Source organism: Lynx canadensis, chromosome D2 (genome assembly GCF_007474595.2).
Source record: "Lynx canadensis isolate LIC74 chromosome D2, mLynCan4.pri.v2, whole genome shotgun sequence".
Lineage (NCBI taxonomy): Eukaryota > Metazoa > Chordata > Mammalia > Carnivora > Felidae > Lynx > Lynx canadensis.
Genome location: NC_044313.2, coordinates 16,379,351 through 16,401,392, shown reverse-complemented (window position 1 = coordinate 16,401,392; position 22,042 = coordinate 16,379,351). Strand labels below are relative to the sequence as shown.

At 53.9% G+C, this 22,042-nt stretch overlaps 1 protein-coding gene across 4 annotated transcripts in view; it reads right to left on the bottom strand.

Annotated features, from left to right (window-relative positions):
* The window catches only part of AFAP1L2 (actin filament associated protein 1 like 2), a 98,926-nt gene that overhangs the window by 21,158 nt on the left and 55,726 nt on the right, over positions 1–22,042 (bottom strand). For all 4 annotated transcript variants that reach the window (XM_030334980.2, XM_032595213.1, XM_032595214.1 and 1 more), the window contains exons 2-5: positions 18,738–18,866; positions 11,842–11,916; positions 10,171–10,265; positions 3,904–3,994 (exon numbers count right to left, since the gene is read on the bottom strand). In XM_030334980.2, coding sequence (XP_030190840.1) covers positions 3,904–3,994; positions 10,171–10,265; positions 11,842–11,916; positions 18,738–18,866 — 390 coding nt within the window. The remainder of the gene's footprint in view (positions 1–3,903; positions 3,995–10,170; positions 10,266–11,841; positions 11,917–18,737; positions 18,867–22,042) is intronic.

Genomic DNA, 22,042 nt, shown 5'->3' with positions numbered 1-22,042 from the left:
GCGGAAGGAGAGCAGGGAGGTGGGGAAGCATGACTGCATCCACTCTGGAGCATGCCCTGTGACAATCATCAAGGAGAACTCTGAAGGCCAGTCCCTAGCCCAGTAAATAGGATCTAAGTAAGAAGGCCCAATTAAACTGATATGTCCGAGCTTTTATACCCACAGCTCGGTACTGAAAGGCAACAGGGAGAACTCAAGATAGCTGATTTGACCAGGTGGGAGGAGCAGGGTGATTTTACTTGAAAAAAGAAAAATGTCCTCATGGTCACTGCGGTATTATCTGTACAATAAGTGAAATAAGAATGATACAATGTCACTGGGATGCCTCCTTCAGTAGCAAAACTTAGTAGAGGGAGGCCACCGAGTTTAGCACGAAGAAGTGGGCCGAACCCCCTCACTGGTTGTGCTTCTGGGGTCCCCCAGGTGTTCCGTGGAAAATTCTAACACCTGTCCATCCACTCCGGGGCGGTCTGCGGAAGCTGAGAACAAACAGCAAATCGCAGTAGCTCAAACTACCTGCAGCCGCACCGGGGGAGCTTGGGGCAAATGCACTGTAACTTCATTTATCTCTAAGAGCGATCATAACACGGCTGTGAACGTAGGGCAGTCTTAAAGCAGGTACTTGGCTTCCAGGGGTCACGGGACGAACAGGAGTGACAGGCAGGATGCTCGGACGATTCCATCCCATTTCTGCACCCCTGGGTGGACCGCACCCCAAGCATGTGCTGCTGGAGGTTTTGGGGAACAGAGGGCAGAACCACCATGTGGCGTTCTGGTCCTTCGCCCACGCATGCGGATGCCAGGTGTGGAAGGCTGAGTAAGTCTCTCCTTCCGGAAGGATGACACATGCCGTGCACATGCAGGACCCATGCACAAGGCCCATGCGCAGGGCCACCCTCGGGGCATGCATCCTATTCCCTGAGAGCCAGGCAGCAGGCACCAAGTCACTGGCATTCAGCTCCGGGGACAGGCAGTACCCAAGGTGATCGTGGCGTAAATGACTCCGTCGGGCACCTGGACCCATCTGGGGATTCCAGTGGGCGAGAATCCACCACAGTGACCTGTATGAGATCCAGAAGCACAGAGAAAGGCAAGGTGGAGAGACACAAGCTGAAGAGAGGGACAGACCCAAGCGCGGAGGGTGACACAGAGAGACCCAGTTATCCACCACAAGCCAGTACTTCCCCACTGGAGGGGTGGGTTCTCAGGAGAGGCCCTAGCCCGACCCAGGACATCTTTCCTCAGCACCTTCTCATCCAGAGATGACCACGTAAGTACTCGTCACCAGTGGGAGGTGCGTAGAAGGCCCCTCTGGCTGGTACTTTTAAGAAGCATGTAGGAATTCTCTGCTGTCTCTTTGCAGAGGATTCTGTGGCCTTAGAGGGTGGCTGAGCCCACACTGGAAGGCGGCTAAACTACCTGGTGAGCAGTGATCCCCACATAGGACAGTTCACGAGAAACAGACGTGTACTGTGTCACCATAACCTGGAAGGGAGGTTATCTGCTCCAGCAGCTGCCAGGTCCCCCACGCGAGACATTACAGGCCAAGTAGCTGATGTCTCGGGCAAGGAGGCCTGACCCTCGTATCTCCTGCACAGGCCATCAGGGCACTTACTAAGCTGTTACTCGGAGAGAGGGACCTGCCCCATCAGAGCCGGGTGGGGACAGTGCTGATGAAGCAGGACAAGAGCCCAAGCAACCGCTCTCTTGAAGGAAGTCCGCAAAATGGCTGGTGGCCAATGAACCAGGGCAGGGCGCAGGGGGCCAGAGGTCACTCCTCCCGGTGTGACCAGCACGTGTCACCGCTCAAACAGGTGCAGGGGACAACAAGCAGGAAGTGAGGGCAGGCCGGCTTTCATATGCCGGTGACGCCCTCCCTTTGCGGCCCGTGTGACCAGTTCTCCCCAGGTCGTCCCCGGTCCTTGTCCCGGCACGAGAGGACAGGCCGTCGGCATTCTTCCTGCGCACCTTGCTGTGTTCACGCCGTCCCCACAGGGACGCCCCGGTCCCAGCTAAGACCAACCTGAATTCACAGTCGAGAGACAAACCCCGACAAGCTTGAGCCCACTTGTTGATGACGAGGTGTGTGTCTGCCCCACAGACAGGCCCCCGGGAGCGTCTGGGAGGCAGGCCCCGGCTGGCACGGGCCACACCCCGGAGAGCCAGGCTTGCGAGGCTCAGAGGTGCTCGTCACGGTGAGTCACAGCTTCCTCCTTCCACACGCATGAGGATGGCCGCGCCGCACCGTCGGCTTTGCTCTGGAATCACAGCCCCGCCGGAGACGTGGCAACACCCCACACGCTCAGCGGGTTCAAGCTAAGTGATGCCCGCCCACAAACCAGGAGAATAAAATAACCTCCATCCAAACAGGCCCTCACCTCCCACACAGTTCCTGGGACCGGAAGCAGTAGGTAAAGTGTGGAGAAGGATCCGACGCGGCTCCAAGGGACCCGTCCCATGTGATCTCTGGTCCTGTTCCTTACGGAGCCGACAACACCCCTCTCCAGCCAAGTTCATTCCCACCACCAGGGACCCTTGCCTCTTGCATCTGCAAACTGCTTTGTGCTCTCAAAGACCTTTCACTTATCAAGGAAGGGAGCAGACTGAAGTAAGAGGGGGGAGCGAGAGGGCCAGAGTCCAGCTGCTCAAGTGAGTAGGCCCATGATACTCTTCCTTCTGGAACTTTTGGGGCCTTTCTGTGCTAGCGAATCCCTACGCCAAGAGCACTTTTTTTTTTTAAGTTTATTTATTTATTTTGAGAGAGTGAGAGAGAGCATAAGCAGGGGAGAGGCAGAGAGAGAGAGAAGGGGACAGAGAATCCCAAGCAGGCTCTGCACTGTCAGCGTGCAGCCCTACGTGGGGCCTGAACTCACAAAACCATGAGATCAGACAAGAGTTGGACACTTAACCAACTGAGCCACCCGGGCGCCTACCCCCTCCAGAGCACTTCTGATCTGAATCTCCCAGGCTGAGAACCACTGGCCAAGGCCAGAGGGCTCCAGTGTGAGTCCTGCCCCTATGACACAGGTCACCTTAGTTCCTAAGTTAGGTCAGTCACTAAGTAACCCTCCAAAGGCTTGCAGTCTCATCAGAGAGAAGCCAAAGTCCTCACCATGACTGGCTGACTTCTTTACCCTTGCTCCAGCCACACAGGCCTCCTTGCTGTTCCTTAAACATGCTGAGAGCCCCCCCCCCCCCCTCAGGGCCTTTGCATGTGCTACATGGTCTGGAAAGTTCTTCCTGGAGGTCTCTGCCTTCCCCACATTCCATTTCATTCAGGAATCAGCTCCAGGTCATGCTGTCAGAGAGGCCTTCCCTGTTTAAACTAACACCTTCTCCTGCCCCAACCCAGCCCCTATGCTTTCCATCCTAACACTGTATTGTCACCTGACATGCCCCATGTTTATTTGTTGTCTGCCTTCCCTCACAGAATCTAAGGGCTGTGACTCTGGACTGTCCTGAGCTCTGCTGAGCTCCTGACTCCCAAAAGCATGCTTGGCACACAGAGTGAGCACAGTTAACTATCAGGCCAACGGAGAGCCCCAGAAACAGCTCTGGCTCGGCCGGACCACATTCCCGTTGCTTACACGTGTCCCTGGACCGACCCACCTCTCCTCCATCACACTTCTGTGCCAAAGCCAGCACCGTCCAGATGGGAACGGCATCAGACACAGGGAACCAGCTCACCGTGGACCATCCCACGCCTCCTCGCAGGCGGCCTGGGTCTGCCGGGAGCTCTCAGCTCCCCACCAGAGCAGAGGCCCCATGCTCTGTGGCCAGTTCTCAATTCGGGCCACGCTCTCTGGGAACAGCAGCCCAGGCTGCCCGCAGCTTCCAGCACCGGCATCTGTGCAGGAAGTGACTGGACCCCCTCCGAGTCCCAGCCCTGGCCCCGGGGTGTACCGTTGAGTGATGTGTCGTATGGCTCAGCCTCTTCATAGTAACCCTCTGGAGACTCAATCTTGGGGACGGAGAGTTGCTTCCGCTCTGGAATCTGTGGTATGAACAAACAAAATAAACATACTCAGATATGATACACTGAGAACAACTTGGAATTAACCCTCTGGGTAGAAGGAGGGGATTCCGGAAGAAGAAGAAAACCGTCTGGTTGGACTTCAAGTCAGCTGGGAGGGAGAACGTGAAATGCCATGGCTCCCGACAGCCACCACGTCCGCTGGTCTGCTCCCAGAGAAGGGCTGTGGGCGCGCTGCTGAACCCCGCGGAGCCTCAGCTTTCTCCTCTGCAAAATGAGGCTCAAATCCGCCCCGGCCCCAACACACACACAAAATGGCCTTGTGTACGTGATATGGAATGCATACAAACATCCAGATCGTGTCAGGCCGCTGTGGCTTCTAAATAGCATCTACTTTCGAAAACGACAAGGGCTAATCAAGTACACATGGAGGAAGGTGACCTGGGTTCTAAATCCTGAACTTTCACCATAATAAGTCCGGCCACTCGGATGGATATTGGGTGGCTCCTGTGTCCAAGCTGCAAGGGAGGCGTCCGGATGTCCCGGAGTCGGTCCTGACAAAGACTTCACCAGGTGGTGGATGCTCAGGGCTCCCGCTCACGTGTACGGTGCGTCATGTCCTCATAGACGAGGTCAAAGTTCTGTGGGGACCCGGAGGGCGTGAGGAGCGTTTACCACCACTGGGAGGACACGAGCTTTGAGTGGAGTCTCAAAGATGACCCTGAGCTTCTTATGTGGCACGGGCACGACTGGGGAGGAATAACGAATATACCCAAACGTGCAGAAACGTGGAGCGTGCAATTCTGTACTCCTCCGTTATTCTGTACTGTAAATGGTTTGGGAAAGCCCTTGTGCTGGGCACTTGGGGAACTTCGAATGAAAGCAGTAGAAAGGGGTGGGGGGAGACGGAAGGAGGGCGGCCAACGGAAAGACCCCACACGGCCCTGGGAGATGGGCCTCTGGACCTCGGAGGACTCCCTGTCCTGCCGACAGGAGAAGGGGAGATCTAGAAACCCCTGCCTCTGAAATGAGCTCATGAAAACGAGGGACTTATCACAGAGATGGCTCCCCAAGTCTTGGCCCAGGAGATGGTGGGAGAGCGGTCAGCCTGGGCCGGGGTCCCCATGGTACGGGACTCGGCATGGGCTGCGAGAGCGTCCGCCCCCCGCCTCCTCCAGGGCAGAGCAATGATCCTGCGGCTGCTTCACCAAAAGCAGCATTCCAGAGCCAGGTCCGGTGTGGCCTGGCACCTCATATGAACCCTGGAGTGAATGTAACTTGGTTGCAGTCAGGGCTTTAGGACTCTGTAGATTCAACTGACGGGATGTGATGGCCTCTCCCTCACCTTCCCTCCCTACAAACGAGAATAAACCCAGGGCTGTCTTGAGACAAAACGTGACGGTGTTTCCACAATGCCTGGCCCGTATCAAACATGAGGAGGCTGTCACCATCATTGTCTCGGGGCCATCCACGCCCTGGGGGGGCTGCAGGAAGCCGGGTCACCGAATCACCGTCCGACAAGCTGAGGCAGGTCTACACGCAGAGGGTTGGCGAGGCCAGGCCAGAGTGTGGGTCCAACTCTGAATCCTTCTAAATTCACCTGGCCTCACATCAAGAGAGCGGATACAAGATCCAGAGGTAGGCCTCGAGCAGCTTCCAGCACCCCCACAGTGCAAGAGGCAGAAAGGTACAGAGCATGAAAAGAACAGAACGTGCTCTTTTCCGAAGCAGATCGGCTGCTGCCCTGGGCCCGCAGATGCGGCTGTGGGTGGCACCGGGTCAGGCTCCTTCCCGAGGGCAGGCCAGGCACGCTGCACACGGTAGCTGCCAGCGGATGACCTTTCGGGTCTGCTGCCACAGCCTGGTGAGTTGTCTCTGCTCGTCTCGGCCATTCCCGGCCCCTTGGTCAGTTTGAGAAAGGGCTGCCCCAAGACCCAGCCATGGTCCTCGAGAGCCAGCTTCCTGGGGTCCGAGGGGAGAGCATCGCCTCCCCTGAGAAGCAGCAAGGTCCCTGCAGATGGGTCCTGGAGCTCATGTTTCCTAAGCTGGCCTGGCCCCCGGCTCCAGCCTCCAAGAAGCTCCATCCCCATCAGGTGGTGCTGGGACCCTTCGCTCAGGGAAGGGGTGGGTCCCATTTAGAGAGGAGCTCCAAGCATCCAAGATCGAGCTGCAGCCCAGACTCCTGCAATCAGAACAGGACAATGGGGGAGGGGGGGGAGGGGGACAAACCTTTCTTCAGAAGCCCCTCAGGGGTCATTCTCACCACGTGGGTCCTACTGTCCTATCTGGGGGCGGAGTACTAGGGAGTGTCTTCTGAGAGTCTCCCAAGCCTCTCCCTGTAAAATCCCCTGTAAATGGATCTATGGGGAGAGGCAGGAGAGGGAGGTGGTAGAAATCCAACCTCCAGGGCTAGGGTTTGAAACCTGACATGGTGCACCCCAGCTGTGTGTCCCTGGGCAACTTACTTGACCTTCCTGTGCCTCAGTTCCTCCACTGCAAAATGGGGAGAGCAGAAGTACCTGTCACATGGGGCCACTGTAAGGATTAAACTGTGCCCAGCACTATTATCCAATACGTATGCATTTTTACCAACCTAAAAAATACAAACGTATCAGGGAAGAGAGAAAAGTTGTCAGCATACACGTTCGACAGAGGAAGAATGGCCGTATCCTAAGGAGACAGAGGAGACGTCTGGGGTTGCCCAGGCTTATGCCCAAGCTCAGCCTTCATCAAAGAAGATGGTCCCTGCCCTCAAGGCTGCTGGGGCAAAACATAAGCCCTTGAGTCAAGTTACAGGTTAAAATGATTTGCACAAAAATGCAGAAGAGAGTCACATAATGACACAAGTATAATGACCCGTTTTCTGAAGTCAGAGGAGCAAGGGAGGCTGATTTCTCAGGGAAAGAATAGAGAATGAGAATAAAGGGATAAAGATAAGGGACCGTTAAAGTTCATCATCATCATCATTGTGACGGTGCAGGTTTTAGACACTAAATGCAGGTGCAGAAGAGAGATGACTTCACAACCTTCCGAAGGCTCTGAGAATTCACAGGAAGGGACAGGAAAGAAAGCCACGCGGCTCAGCCGGATTCGCCAGAGGTCTACAAACTTCTCTGTAAAAGGCCAATAATACATTCCTAACGGATCGGCAGGTCATTTGAGGGTCGCTGATCTCAGCTGTTCAACTCCGCCGTCGCAGAGCGAAAGCATCCATAGATAATACATAACTGAGAAGCGTGGCTATGTTCCAATAAAACTTTATTTACAGTAGCAGGTGGTTGTGGATTTGGCCTGGGGGCTAGAGTCTGCCAGTCCTGATTTAGAGTAGACATGAGAGCTGAACGTGGGCAGTGGCCCGGGTGAGCTGAGGCGTTGGTCTCTGTGCTGATGAGCAACCTGCCCCAGCGGGCACTGTGGAACATTCCCGGGACAGGACGAGCAGATCCGGCCAGCCCCGGCTCCCCAGACCGACCGTGGCAACGTCCTTGTGTGGAGTCAGCTGCTTCCCCCAAAGAGAAACCCACTTAAGACCAGCGCCAATGCATGCTCAGGCCTCAAAGGGTGGCTGGGGTAGGGATGGCTGTGCTGGCCGGGAGCATCAACGAGGCCAGCGCATGTTTCTCCTACGGTGACCGCAGCACCTGGCTGGGCGCACAGCAGCGGGAAGTGCCACAGCTGCCTGAGTCACTGGTCGCACCCACGAGGTGGCCCCGGACCCCTGGCTGCCTTTTCCCTTGCTATCCACGGGCTCTGCGGGGGTGGAGGGGGGACCCAGGCCACCAGAGAGGGAATCAGGGCGTCCTGAGCCCGCGACAGAGGCCACGCTCCCGGCCCAGCCACGGGCACTGCGGACCACAGGCAGACGTCCCGCCTCTGTCTCGGCCATCGGCAAGTCTGCGGGACTTACCGCAGCTGTTGGGACGAGTGCGGCCTGACTAGTTTCTCCCAACAACCTGGTCCCAGACCCTGCGTCTCCCGGCCCACCGCCGTGTCTGCAAGGCACAGATTTCCAGAACAAGGCAGCACCACCCGGTACTTGCCTGTGAGGCTCTGACTGCTGACAGCCTCTCCCACCCGGTGCTGGGCCACAAACTGCTGCCCCAAGAATGGCAGAGCCCAAGGCCCTGGCCAGAGTCGGGCGCTGAATTCCGGAGAGGAAAGTTCCAGTGCCAAGCAGCCACCTCCCCTCCCCCGACCCGGTGAGCAGTGCTTGGAGCACCCCAGAAAACCACCGCATCTCCCACTGGTTAGACTGGCGGCAGCCGGTCAGGAGCAGAGGCCCCCCCTTCTCCCGAGCACTGTGGCGGAAAGTGAGGAGAGCCCGCAGCTGGAAGGACCAGAGACTACAGCCTCACTCTGCTGGAAAGACGAGCTTAAGTCAGGCGGGCCTGCAGAGTGGCCTGGAAACCAAGAACCCGCATTCAGGTCTTGGCCCCGCTACCTCCCAGAGGTGGGCCCTTGGCCGATTACTTTAACTGAGCCTCTGTTTCTTCATAGGAAAACAGTGACCAAAAATACGCATCTGTAGATGGATGGCGGGGAGGCCCCAGTTTGTGTCCATCAGGGCGCCAACGGCCCAGGTGTGGCAGTCACCCGCTTCGCAGCATAGTGGGGACAGCAGGGACTCAGGCTCAGGCCATCAAGTCTCACTCAGCCTGAGATGAAGAGTCCCCACCAGTTGGTGGCGGGGGGGGGGGGGGGGGGCAGGGGGGTGCTTCATGTACAGGGACACTGACCTAGGTATTCCGGACATCCTCAGGAAGGCACGAATGGAGAGGGCCAGGCTGCGGTCCGGGCGCCCTTAGCGGTGACCTGGGCCCACGGATCTGTCCCTGGATAGCACCCTGGGAGCTCAGTGACCATGGGAGTCACACAGCTTCCTGCTGGCACTGAACCCAGGACCCCACTGTCCCCCAAACCCTTCCCACTTCTTGACCCCAGGACCCTGCTACGCATAGAAATCCTTCCCGTTTCTCACCTCACACCTCTCTAGAAAGCCTCCCTGACCAGGCCCTAGACAGGGAAGAACTTGGGTTCAAATTCTGGCTCCACCATTTCTGTGTGTGGGACGTTCAGACGCTATTAACCTGCAAATTCTTGGTTTCCTCACCCGTAAGATATGAACACCGCTACTTAGCCTCCCTGAACACCAACGCAGTGTGCCACGCGTAGCCTTAACCCATCAAATAAGGCAATCTCAGGAGACAGATTCACATTCTTTTAAACACCGGGAAACAGAGGGCCAGAGACCTTAAGCAACTTGCTCAAGACCAAAGAGCCAGTACCTGGTAGAGCTGGGATCCGAACCCAGGTCTGTAGGGTTCCATGATTCGTTCCACTCATTCACGTGGCCTACTGTGTGCACATGCCGGGCAGGAAGCAATAAATGAGAGACACTGTCCCTGTCCTACGAAGCTTACGTCTGGTCGGGGAGGCAAATAGTACAAAGATCACTTCAGTGGTGGCAAGGGCCACGGAGGGGTAATTGGCCCTGGGGTAGACGGTGACTGGGGTGGGGACAGAGTTGGGGTGCCTCATGCAGCAGGTCGGGGCAAGTCTGTCTGTGAATGTCTGGGAGATGAGAAGGCAGCCACCGGACAGCCAGGATCCAGACGGTACAAAGTCCCTGAGGCAGCACTGAGCCTGTGGTATAATCCAACGGCAGAAGGGAGGCCCGTGAACAGCAGGTGCCACGGGGCTGGAGATGCAGCTGGGCCAGGCTGTGTAGACCGTGTAGGCCGTGGGGCCGGGCTAAGGAACACGGATGTTTTTTGCCTAAGCTCAATGAAAGCGTTTGGCCGGTCTGAGGCAGGAAGTGCAAGGCGATATGATTTACATTTCCAAAAGTTCGCTGTGGCCTGAGCCGGTGACCACAGCTCTACAGGGCCCCACTCACACGGTGCTGGGCAGAGCCCGGTGGAGCCTCAAACACTTGGTGGCATCCAATAAAGGCAACCCCCTGCATCTCCCACTCCCTTTACCCTTAGCGTCCTGAGTACCGTGGCCCTGGGCAAATGGTGCCACCCGCAGGCAGGCGTGCTTTTGTTCTGTCTCTCTCTCCCAGTGCCTCGCCCCATGTCCTGCACACAGTAGGCGCTCAGAAAACACCAGATGTTTGGTGAACTGACCCCTGTGAGAGCAACTGGAAGTTCATGGGGCCCCAGTCAGGAAATCAGGGGTGTTGGACAAACACTTACGATCTTGGGTGGCGGGAGGTCTGGAAGGCTCTTCTGAGGGGCCAGGGAGTGCTGGCCAGGCTCCCCGTTGGGCAGTGGGTTCTGCTCCTCAGGTGCTGTGGGCAGCAAGCAGGGGGAGGCTTCAGTGAGGGGTGCCCAGTGTCATAGCAGGTGCGTTATCCGGGAATGTCTGGTCACATGTGCCATGAGATCTATTTGAGCAGGTGCTAATTACCCACGAGGAGGTCCCAGCAGCCAATGTTGTTGTTTTCCTTCAAGAATAGGGTGCAGTGGTGTCCCAGCCATGGGCAGATTCCTCAGAAGGAACTGGTTTGGGGCTTCTGGAAGCCTCCACACCCTCTCTACTACCTGCCCTGTGCCAAAAATGGCCTAGCCACAGAGATTTAGCGAGTCGAGAAGCTGCCCTGTGGTCATTATACGGAGCAGCTCTCAGCACCAACCCTGTGATTATGGCTCTTTCCACCCCAGTTTCCCCAGAAGGCAAATGACCCTGGGCACTGTGGCAGCCTGCGTGTGGATAATTTCTGCTGAGCCCCAGGCTCGGCGGTGAAAACGTGAGGCGGAAAAGCCACAGTGGAGAACTTGGCCACCAACTGTGTGTGCTTTTAAGGATAAGGATCCAAAGGCCCTTCTGAGCCTGGCCATTTCAGCCAGGGGCCCAGCCAAGTCCAGGACAGGCAGGCTCAGGCAGATCTGACCTCGGGGCTTTGGTGGCTGGCACCTTGAAGCCAAATCTTTAACCGGACTGAATGCTTTGGAGCACTGCGTCCGACCTCTGGCTAAGCCTCTGCATTTCAGTCACAGGCTTGGGAGTTGGGGGATGGGGCTTTTAATCTCCTCTCCTCTGCAACGAGGCAGCTCTACAAACCTCTGGACCTCCCTAGGGTCCTGCCAGACCCACTCCTCAAGGTTTTCAGAGCAAAGGAGAGAGCAGAAGAGTAAGATACCATGGAAGACCTACTATGGCCTTCCAACATAAGATACAAAGTTCTCCCAAGAGAGCACCTTTGAGCAAAACTTTTGAATATTAAGGCAGCTGCAGACATCAGCATTTCCATCCTCTACCATCCCCCCCCCCCCCCCCACATCAAGTCCAGACTGCGGGGCACCTGGGTGGTTGAGTCGGTTAAGCGACCAACTCTTGGTTTCGGCTCAAGTCATGATCTCACGACTCATGAGTTCGAGCCCCGCATCGGGCTCCATGCTGACGGCGCCTGCCTGGGATTCTCTGTCTCCCTCTCTCTCTGCCCCTCCCCCCACTCACTCTCTCTGTCTCTCTCAAAAAGAAATAAACTAACATTAAAACCAATCCGGACTTCTATCAAAGATATAAAGCTGGGGTGTGGAATCAGCACCAAGGCTGCTTTCCTAGAGCATCGGACTGTGACTTCCTGTTTCTTGGGATGCTGTTGGGGAAAAGCTGAGAGACTTCAGGGGCCAGATTCCTTGTCCACGAATGGGACATGGGACCTTTAAGACTCAAGGAGGTGGCCTGATGAAATATCCCAAAATACATCAACCCAAAATACCATCAACTAAAATGTGACTGCCAGAAATAACTCCACTGGGCTGTCTGGTGCTGGCTAGGAGGAAGGAGGGGTGGGACGGGACCACAGCTTGTGTGCCCCCCTCCCGGAAGCTGGCCGCACCACCAGTGGGCTTAGCCTGTACCTTTGTCTTGGGACTCCGCATTCTGTGGCCTGTTGACGGTCACTTTGTTCATATAAATGTACTCCTCATCGGAACCTGCAGCAGGAGGGTAGAAGACAAAGGTTTCATGTGATTCCACGATGGGAAATGGCTTCTGGAGAGAAAGAGCGTCCCCCGAGAGACACTGTCATTAGCCTGGGTTCCAGGAAAAGCATACAACATTCCGAGTTGAAAGAGTCCATTATAGAATTGACAGATTTCCAAAAACAGAAAGGCCAAGTTGCTGACTGTTAGGTTTTCAGCCTAGGGGTGGGGTGGTGGGGGTGGGGGAGGGAAAAGATGGGTCCAGAAAGATAGCTTCAGGAATAAAAGTCTGAAGGTGCAAAGGTACCCGCACCTCAAAGATCTGCCCCGTATTTCACCAAGCAGATTTCTCTGGGTTTCCTAGCATTTCATTTAAACTAAAAAATACTTCATATCCATCATTCTCACTCTAGTCTGGGTAACTCGTATGGGCTCATCAGAGTGATGTCTTTGTAAGACAGGGCACATTGAGGATCTGAACATTTAGCTCGCAGGCCTCTAGGTGGGGTGCCAATGTGGGGCCCTGAGACCCCCAAATCGCGAGCTCTGGGTTTGGAGGGGTGGGTGTGCTGGGAATTGAAAGTGGAGCCCTGCCAGGCACCTGCCCTACCCTGTAGATTGTACCCTGCAGCAGCTCGGCCCTTCCCTCTGTTAAAATCACTTCTGTGTAGGCGACCTTCCCAGTGCCTGTCTGGACAGAGAAATGTCAGTCTCCTGACACCTGCTTAGTTTCTCGTGCCCCGAAGACCCTTTCTTCAGAAGACTGCACAGGAAGCTCATTCTAGTGCTGCTCCTCTTAGAATTCCACCTGCATTTCTCTTTTGCCCCTTAATTTGCATTTCCTAGAAACCCGTGGCTCCAGTAGTTGGAGACGGCGTTACCCAGCCAAGGGACCCAATTCAAACCCCTGGCGAAGGAGGCAGTTCAGTGTCAGATCTGCCCAGCCTCCAGCCAAGAGGCCTGTGAAAACCCAGAGGAACGTGGGGGAGGATACAGCCAGCGGGGTCTTTTGCCATCAGCCTGCCGGGTCGCCATCCTGGTGCCCAGCCCCGCCAGGACCCGTCAGCAACATCACCCCCCACCGCGGCAGGTTATGGGAGGGCACTATGAGATCTAAAAGTAGTCAGCCACAACCAGTATACTTCCACTGACTGCGACCCAGAGGGGCCGGGTCAGGACCTTTTCCAGAGAAAAGCACCCAAGAAGAGTGTTCTGCAGGGGCAGGAGGCAAAGCTCTGCCATGAATGGTGTCATTCTGAGCAACGCAGCTAACGCGTGTGCCTTGGTTTTCTTGTCTGCTTGGGATACTATGGAAAACGACTGTGATAAATATCACTTGTTTTTACCTAACTCTGAACGCTTCCAAGAGTACAAAACTCTAATATTAGGGAACTTGAAAAAGTGAGCCCTATAACTAACAAAGATTACACATGACAAGCCTAGGGGCACCCGGGTGGCTTGGTTGGTTAAGAATCCGACTTCGGCTCAGGTCATGATCTCGCAGTTCGTGGGTTCGAGCCCCGTGTCGGGCTCTGTGCTGACAGCATAGAGCCTGCTTGGAATTCTCTCTCTGCCCCTCTCCCACTCACATGGATTTGTCTGCTCTCTCTCTCTCAAAATGGATCAATAAACTTAAAAAAAAAATCAAAATAAATGAATTACTAGAGAGTGTGTAAATTGGCACAGCCGTTTTGGAAGCGATTTTAGAGGATAATTTAAAGTGTTCAGGGGCGCCTGGGTGGCGCAGTCGGTTAAGCGTCCGACTTCAGCCAGGTCACGATCTCACGCTCCGTGAGTTCGAGCCCCGTGTCAGGCTCTGGGCTGATGGCTCAGAGCCTGGAGCCTGCTTCCGATTCTGTGTCTCCCTCTCTCTCTCTGCCCCTCCCCCGTTCATGCTCTGTCTCTCTCTGTCCCAAAAAATAAATAAACGTTGAAAAAAAATTTTTCTTAAAGTGTTCATATTCTTGGGGCACCTGGGTGGCTCTGTCGGTTAAGCATCCAACTCTTGGTTTCAGCTCAGGTCGTGATCTCACAGTTCATAAGTTTGAGCCCTGAGTTGGGCTCTGTACTGAGCAGTGCAGAGCTTGCTTGGGATTCTCTCTTTCCCTCCTCTCTCTCTCTCAAAATAAATAAACTTAAAAAAAATAGTGTTCACTGCAATATTGTAGAAGTTTTTGTTTTTTTTTTTTTTAAATTACGAAACTTAAATGTCACTAACGGGAGGCTGGTTGAACATCACTGTTCATCTATCAGTGGACACCTACCCAACTGTGAAAAATGACAAAGCAGCTCTATGTCTGCTGTTTACAAAGATATCCAAGACTTACAGTTAAAGGATCCTGTTTCAGAATAGCAAAAAGAGAAAAAGTATGTGAACTGTCAGCACATGGAAATGTGCACAGGCAACGATTCTAAGTATAAAAATAACGTAAAGCAGAATACAGAGGCAAACCACAACTACATAAAAATATTCAGATGACGCTGATAACGATCAAAATAGGAATCGAAAGAATGTAAATAGCTTAATGTTCATTTTATGTTCATTCCTTTTTTCTTACTGTTGACGAAGCCCACACTCCTGTAAAAAAAAAAAAAAAAAAAAAAGGCAAGATATTGCTGTCATTGTTTTAACTGTTAGATTCTGGGCAGGTGCTTTCTCCGCAAGATCGTGACTTGTGCACTGCAGAGAAAACTCGCACTGGCCTCTTCCTGAGGCCGCGTCTCCTCCCCTGGGCACTCTGCTGCGAGCCATGGTTGGCTATGGTTTGATGTTCCAGGGTTGCCAATCCAGGACCATCCAGGTAGGTAAGTAAGAGGCTCCCAGGACTGTCTGCAGTCCTAGGAAACACCCAGTGAACTTGGCCCTGGAACGGGAGACTGCTGAGCTGTCCCATGTCTGGGAGGCAGTAGCCTTGGGTTGGAGAATTTCCTATCATTCCCTCATTCATTTGCAGAAGTGCGCTGAGCACCCGCACCGTGCTAAGTGCTGGGGACACAGCACAGAATGAAATAGAAGACACTGTCTCTCTCTTTATGAGCCCAACAATGGAGAAGGGAATAGATCCTAATGGGATAGTCAACACAAGCATGTGGGAAATGACATCAGCATAGGTAGGGCTGGAAAGGACAGCTGACCGTGCTCTGAGGAAGTGTGTAACTTGTGGGAAATGACCCCTGTGGCAGGGGGTAGTCTCTCCCAGAGAACTGGGTGGGGGTAGAGGGGAGGCACACGGACCCTCTTTGCTACCGTTGGACAGACAGAACATTGGCAGCTCTTCCTATCAGAGGAGCAGCCCCCGAACTCTCCCAGAGTCTCCGAGGAGGGCACTGAGGGACCCATGACACTCTCAGGTGAAGGCAGGAATGAACAGCAGGCTCCTGATAAACAAACTTCATTCCCTGCCGTGACCTCACCATCCAGATAAAAGGCGAAGAGAGTAGAAAATTCTTGTTACAGTCATACAGTAAAAGATCAGAAAACCCAAATAGACAACTTGAAAAGTGTAAACACTCTCTCTCTCTCTCACACTCCGTCCAAAATGTGTGGGAGTAAACAACAGCTCAGCCAGTGCAGACCACAGACTATCTCAAAATGATCAGCCTGCCTCCACCTACAAGTCTCATCAAGCTGAGCTCATTTTCTGGAACATACACAGCAAGACGTGCCCGGGAGGCTGAGACGGGAGACAAATGCTTTGATTTCAGGGGGGCTTTGGATTCTGTCCTGCGTAGCACAATTACTGTGGTGCAGGTGAATCTGGAACGTGGGACCAGGAGGGGAGTAGAGCGGTTTGGTCCCTCTGCCCGGTCCCAAGCCCTGGCTCGGCCACTCACAGCCATGTGCCTTGAAGAAGTGACTCTCCGAGCCTCGGTTCCCTTGTTGAGAAGATGAGGACAACAACTCTCTCCCTGACCCGGGATGGGGACTGGGTGGCACAATCCATGTCATTTCACATATTAAGCACCGTGGTGGGGCAGAGTACGTGCACGGCAGACGTCAGCGGCTGTTATAATCACTCTGCTAGCCGAGAGAGCGCACAGACGACCAGAATGGATCTCAGCCTCGAGAGCAGGAGTGGGGAGTGGCGGCCACAGGTCCCGGAAAGGCCGTGCGCACACTTCCGGTGGTCTCAGCGGTGCTCTGTGGGCAATTCACGCTGGGCGCCTCCTGACCGGTCTCAGCAGCCCCGGCGGCCCTGCGAGCTGCAGAGACCAAGGGCAGGGGGAGGGTCTGACTCTATCAGAGCAGAGCACACAAACACCTGGGGTGAAACAAAGGTCAACCTAGAGGAAGCTACACAGCACATTAAGCCACAAAGGGACCCCACCCAGGGGGCCCTGGTAGAGCGATGAGAACCAAGAACCACTTGGTTCTTGGGACCAAGAAGAGGACCGGGATGATGGGGAGAGCCTGTCACAGAGGCGTCTTCCCATTCCCAACGGAGGGATCGTCTATCATTAGACACGCTCAGGTCAGAGCACATCTCGACAGTCTGGGCAGTGTCCTTCTTCAAGGGTTGCATCGACGGCTCCTGCCGTGGGGTGACTCATCTCTAACTCGCTGGCTTTGTAATGTGGATTTCCCACCTACCACCTTTGATGTGCCGCTCGCCAGCACTCACGCAGGCCAGCCGACACTAGCCACGGAGCCAGGAGGAGCCTGGGGACCAAGGGTGGCCTGGAGAGTGGCAAAGGCCACACATGGGGCTCCGGGAAAACACCTCTCCTGGAAGGCTAAGAGAGCTGGGGCATGTCGGCAAAAGAGAAGGCTGCCGGGCCTACGGCCACATGCCTCAGTTTTATGACTTCTCTCCCAGAGCATAAAAGCCGGTTTCCACAGGGAACAAAGAAAAGGAAAAGCGACCCTGAAACGTAACCTGGCGGATCCAGGTGGGACATATGGGAGAACTTCCTGACGGTGATGGCTGTAGAGGGTGCACTTCCCTTCTCGGTGGGGGTGGGGTGGGGTGTGGATTTGGGCTGCTTCCTGCCCCGAGGCAGATGGTCCCTTACTGTCCCAAAATATCACTCCCAATTCTCAAACATCCGATATAGAAATAGACTCAACTAAGCTGTTAGGACTTCACAAGAAGGCGTTTCCTGTTAAAAAAGAAAATCTGAATGTACTAGAAATGAAACCACCATGACCATTCTTGTGCAAGAATGTTAGAGCAGCCTTACTATTTGCAATAGCCCAGGCCTGACAACACAAAAGTCCAGCAACAAGTGAATGGACAAGAAGATCGTGGTACATTCACAGACTGGAGCACTACTGAGTAATGGAAGCAACAAACTATGGACGCAGCTCATAGCACGGACGAATCCCCTGAGCGCAAGAGGCCAAACAGAGTACACACCCTACGATTCCATTTATATGAAGCTCTAGGACGGGCAATGCTAATCTGTGGTGGGAGAAATCAGAACAATGGTTGCCTTGGGGTGGGGGTTCAGGAATTCACCGAAAGGGGGCAAGAAAGAACTTTCTGGAATGATAGAAATGTCCGATGACTTACTGTGGGTGGCAGGTACACAGGTGTATACGATTGCCAAAATTCACTGAATTGAAGGCCTAACTGAGATCTATGTATTTGATTATGTATAAAATGTACCTCAGTAAAAAAGAAAAAAAACAACTATGTACTCAAGGTCAAGGTTCTGTGATCTATAGCCTTAAAACTATGTTTTCCTCTGGGCCATATGATGCAGGGAAGGGATTTAACCTCTCTAAGCCTCAGTTTCCTCACCTGTAATAACAGCACCCATCTCAGAGGAGTGTCTTAAAGATGAAACAAGTTGATGTGTGTGCAGGCGGGTAATGTTCAACGAAGCGTTGGCTATTATTATCACAGTTTATTATCCCTTCTCTACTTTGAATGAGTAAGGAAAAGTGCTTTGAAAACACTTTGTTTAAAACCTCACGCAGGTGGGGCGCCTGGGTGGCGCAGTCGGTTAAGCGTCCGACTTCAGCCAGGTAACGATCTTGCGGTCCGTGAGTTCGAGCCCCGCGTCGGGCTCTGGGCTGATGGCTCAGAGCCTGGAGCCTGTTTCTGATTCTGTGTCTCCCTCTCTCTCTCTGCCCCTCCCCCGTTCATGCTCTGTCTCTCTCTGTCCCAAAAATAAATAAACGTTGAAAAAAAAAAAAAAAACTTTTTAAAAAAAAAAACCTCATGCAGGGCCGCTGTCTTGGGTGTCTGGAGATTTCTGGGCTCTCGTTCACGTTACATCACTCCTATGCTATTGCTAATGGGCTGAATTACGCACCCCCCCCTTCATATATTAAGTCCTAGCTCGCAATACCTCAGAATGTAGGAGGAGAAAGTGTCGTCAAAGAGGTAACTAACATTAGGGGTGCCTGGATGGCTCAGTAGGTTAAGTGTCTGACTTTAGCTCGGGTCATGATCTCGCAGCTTGTGAGTTCGGGCCCCGCGTCAGGCTCTCTGCTGTCAGCTCGGAGCCCGCTTCAGATCCTCTGTTTCCCCCTCTCTCTCCCCCTCCCACCCCCTCTCTCAAAAATAAATAAACATAAAAAAAAAAAAGAGGTAATTAACATTAAATGAGGTCACTAGGACGGGCCCGAAACCCATGTAACTGGTATTCTTTCTTGTATGAAGAAATTTGGACACGGCCATGCACACAGAGGGAAGATGGTGTGACGGCCCAGAGAGAAGACGGCCGTCTGCAAGGAAGAGAGGGAGGCCTCGGAAGGAACCGACCCTTCCCGACACCTTGAGCTCAGATTCCTGGCCTCCCGAACTCTGAGAAAACATTTCTGTTGCTTAAGCCACACAGTTGGTGGCTTAGGCCCAACTCCAAGGCCCCCGGGCCACACTTACTGCTGCTTTTGGTGTAAAGCCGGAGGAGCTCAGCCAGGCCACTCTTCTTGACCACAGCGGTGCTGCTCAGGTTCTCTTGGTCGAGAATCTTGAGGAAGTCATCCAGCTCTGTCAACAGCTGCTCCAGGGCTAGAGACAGGAAAGAGAAGAATCCGTTACAGCAGTTGCCTTCTCTCCAAAGGCCCAGCTCAGAGGGGCACCTCCTGATCCTGCATCACCTCGACATGCGCCCTGTGGTCCTGAGGGGGAGGGGCTTGGGGTAAGGCCTGGAAGCACCTGGCGTGGGGGGGCGGGGGGTGGCAGCCAAAAGGTGGTCCTGGGGAGAGGAAAACAGGCCCTTGGCTTTGAGATGGATAACCTTGGCTGAAGCTGCAGGCCTACCGTTTGCTGGATTGACAGCGGCCAAGACGGCCCAGACAAGCCCATCGGGCCATGCGAGTCTGGAAACAGGATTTGCTTCCTTGAGAAAAGTTCAATCAGGACGGTTCAGGGCCTGGGGAACTTGAATGCAGGTCAAAGCCATAACCATCAAAAGAAATGCTGTGGTTGGCCCAGCTGTTGATCCCTTCCCCAAGGACAGGGAAGCAGAGTCACTCCGAGGAGACGAAACCGTGAGTACGCTGTCCCCACAGAATTACGGATGATCCCTCAAAAGCCACGGTTGTTGGGCAAACAGAAAAACAAAACCTTCCTGAGTTTCTTCAGTAACTAAGCCACCTCAGCCTGAAATGCAGTCCAGCATCACTCCCAAGCTGCCTGAGGGCTCTGGTCCCACAGATCAAGGTATCAAATAGGCTCCCACAAGGACCACCAGGGAAGAGACACTTGTCATTTCTAGCTGGAACCACCTTGCAGAGATGACAGTGCAGAGGACAACAGTGTAGGAACAGGGCATTCACCATTGTTGCTATTACTACTATTTGTGATCTAATTTCTATTAAGCATAGAATGCTGCATTTGCTGATGGGGTCGTCACCTTGGCTCTCCTGCCTGGCTGGCTCTCCAGAACATGCTCAGGAATGACAGCCAGCTCCTTTTTTTTTTTTTTTTAATCTTTATTTATTTTTGAGAGAGAGACAGCATGTGAGCAGGGGAAGAGCAGAGAGAGAGGGAGAGACAGAATCCGAAGCGGGCTCCAGGCTCCGAGCTGTCAGCACAGAGCCCGACGTGGGGCTCGAACTCACGAACTGTGAGATCATGACCTGAGCCGAAGTCGGACGCTCAACCGACTGAGCCGCCCCGGTGCCCTGACAGCCAGCTCCTTAAGGCTCTACTCTCTGCTTTCCAAACCTGGCTGCACTGGGTCCCCTGGAGGGCTGAAACCTGGGATAGCTGGGTGGCTCAGTCGGTTGAGCGTCTGACTCTTGATTTTGGCCCAGGTCACGGATCTCACAGTTCGTGAGTTCAAGACCCAAGTTGGGCTCTGTGCGGACAGCGTGGAGCCTGCTTGGGATTCACCCCTCCCCTGCTTTCTCTTTCTCTCTCTCCAAAATAAATAAACATTTTAAAAAAGTTTTAAAAAATCCTGATACTTAAGGCACACCTCAGATTGATGATATCAGAATCTCTGGGAGTAGCACCCAGGGGTCAGTAGTTCTTTTTTTTTTTTTTTTTTTTTAATTTTTTTTTCAACATTTATTTATTTTTGGGATAGAGAGAGACAGAGCATGAACGGGGGAGGGGCAGAGAGAGAGGGAGACACAGAATCGGAAACAGGCTCCAGGCTCCGAGCCATCAGCCCAGAGCCCGACGCGGGGCTCGAACTCCCGGACCGCGAGATCGTGACCTGGCTGAAGTCGGACGCTTAACCGACTGCGCCACCCAGGCGTAGGGGTCAGTAGTTCTAAAACTTGCTAAGGTGATCCCAATGTGCAGCCGACGTGGAGAACCGCGGGTCTACTGGCAGTGACAGGGGCTCCACCTGAGGGCCCTGCTCCCAAACACAGAAGCCAAGAAGCCCGACTTGTCTTTTGTCACTTGCTGTGGGAACTCCGAGCAGTCACGCAATCTCTCCCAGCTCCTGTCCTCATCTGGAAAGTGGAGAAGACCACACAGGCCCTACCCATTTCACAGAGTTGTTGGAAGTGACCAAACCTGTGAGCTCAATGAGAGGACTACATCTGTCTTACCTCTTTGGCACCTAGCACTGTTGTAACTGTTGAATGAATGTTTATGGAATGAATGAATGAATGAATGAATGAATTCACTAGGCACCTACTAGTTCACAAGTTGAAGAGATAAGCATCATTATGCCCATGTTGTACAGGTGGGCCCGAGGGCCCAGAGAAGGCCCATAAGGTCCCACGTGGCCCACGGCAGAGAGCTCGTTTGCTGTCTGATTCTTAAGACTGAGCTATTGGCAACGCTCGACTGGATGTTTCTATCCATGTAGCGCGTTCTTCCAGCATCCCCCAAAGGCCTAGCTCCCCAGAACTGAACAAGAGCCGAAGATTATCCCCTCACCCCTTTCATTAGAAAAAGAAGGGGCGCCTGGGTGGCGCAGTCGGTTAAGCGTCCGACTTCAGCCAGGTCACGATCTCGCGGTCTGTGAGTTCGAGCCCCGCGTCGGGCTCTGGGCTGATGGCTCGGAGCCTGGAGCCTGTTTCCCATTCTGTGTCTCCCTCTCTCTCTGCCCCTCCCCTGTTCATGCTCTGTCTCTCTCTGTCTCAAAAATAAATAAATGTTGAAAAAAAAAAAAAAAAAAAAAAAGAAAAAGAAGCCGTCGTGCTCTCCCGGTTCTAAGGGAGAGACACGCAGTCTCTTTCTGGTCCGACACCCCCACGGATCTCAGTGAGGTAGTAGCCTCTGAAACCCATCCCTGCAAAACCAAATTCCCTGGAATGAATGTTGCTATTGCTCGTGGGAGAGCCGGAGGAAGGGAAGGGGGGTGAGGATTTGCTTGTTTCAGGGAACGGCAGTGACAGCAGTGCCGGCGTGTGTGACTGTCACATCAAACACGGGGGTCAGCCAGCTCGCCCACACGGGTGTGCACTGCCTGGCAAAATCAGAGCCCTCTCTTCCTGGCAGGGGTACTCACAAAGGAAACTCCACTGTGCCAAAGCCGGAGGAGAAGAAGCAGAAAAACCTTCACTCTCCCTCTCAGGGTCCTGGTAAAGGATGAAGAACCGAGCAAGCGCCACAGAGGTCCCCGTGTCCACTCCCCTCTGGCTTTTCAAGAGCCAAGTGAAGGTAAAACACAGCCAGCAGCCCCGATGCCGCATGTGGTCAATGATGGCTCAGCTCATACGCTTAGAGGCGAGCTGGAAGGTGGCCCTCATCTCTGCCAGTGGCGACGTGGGTACCTG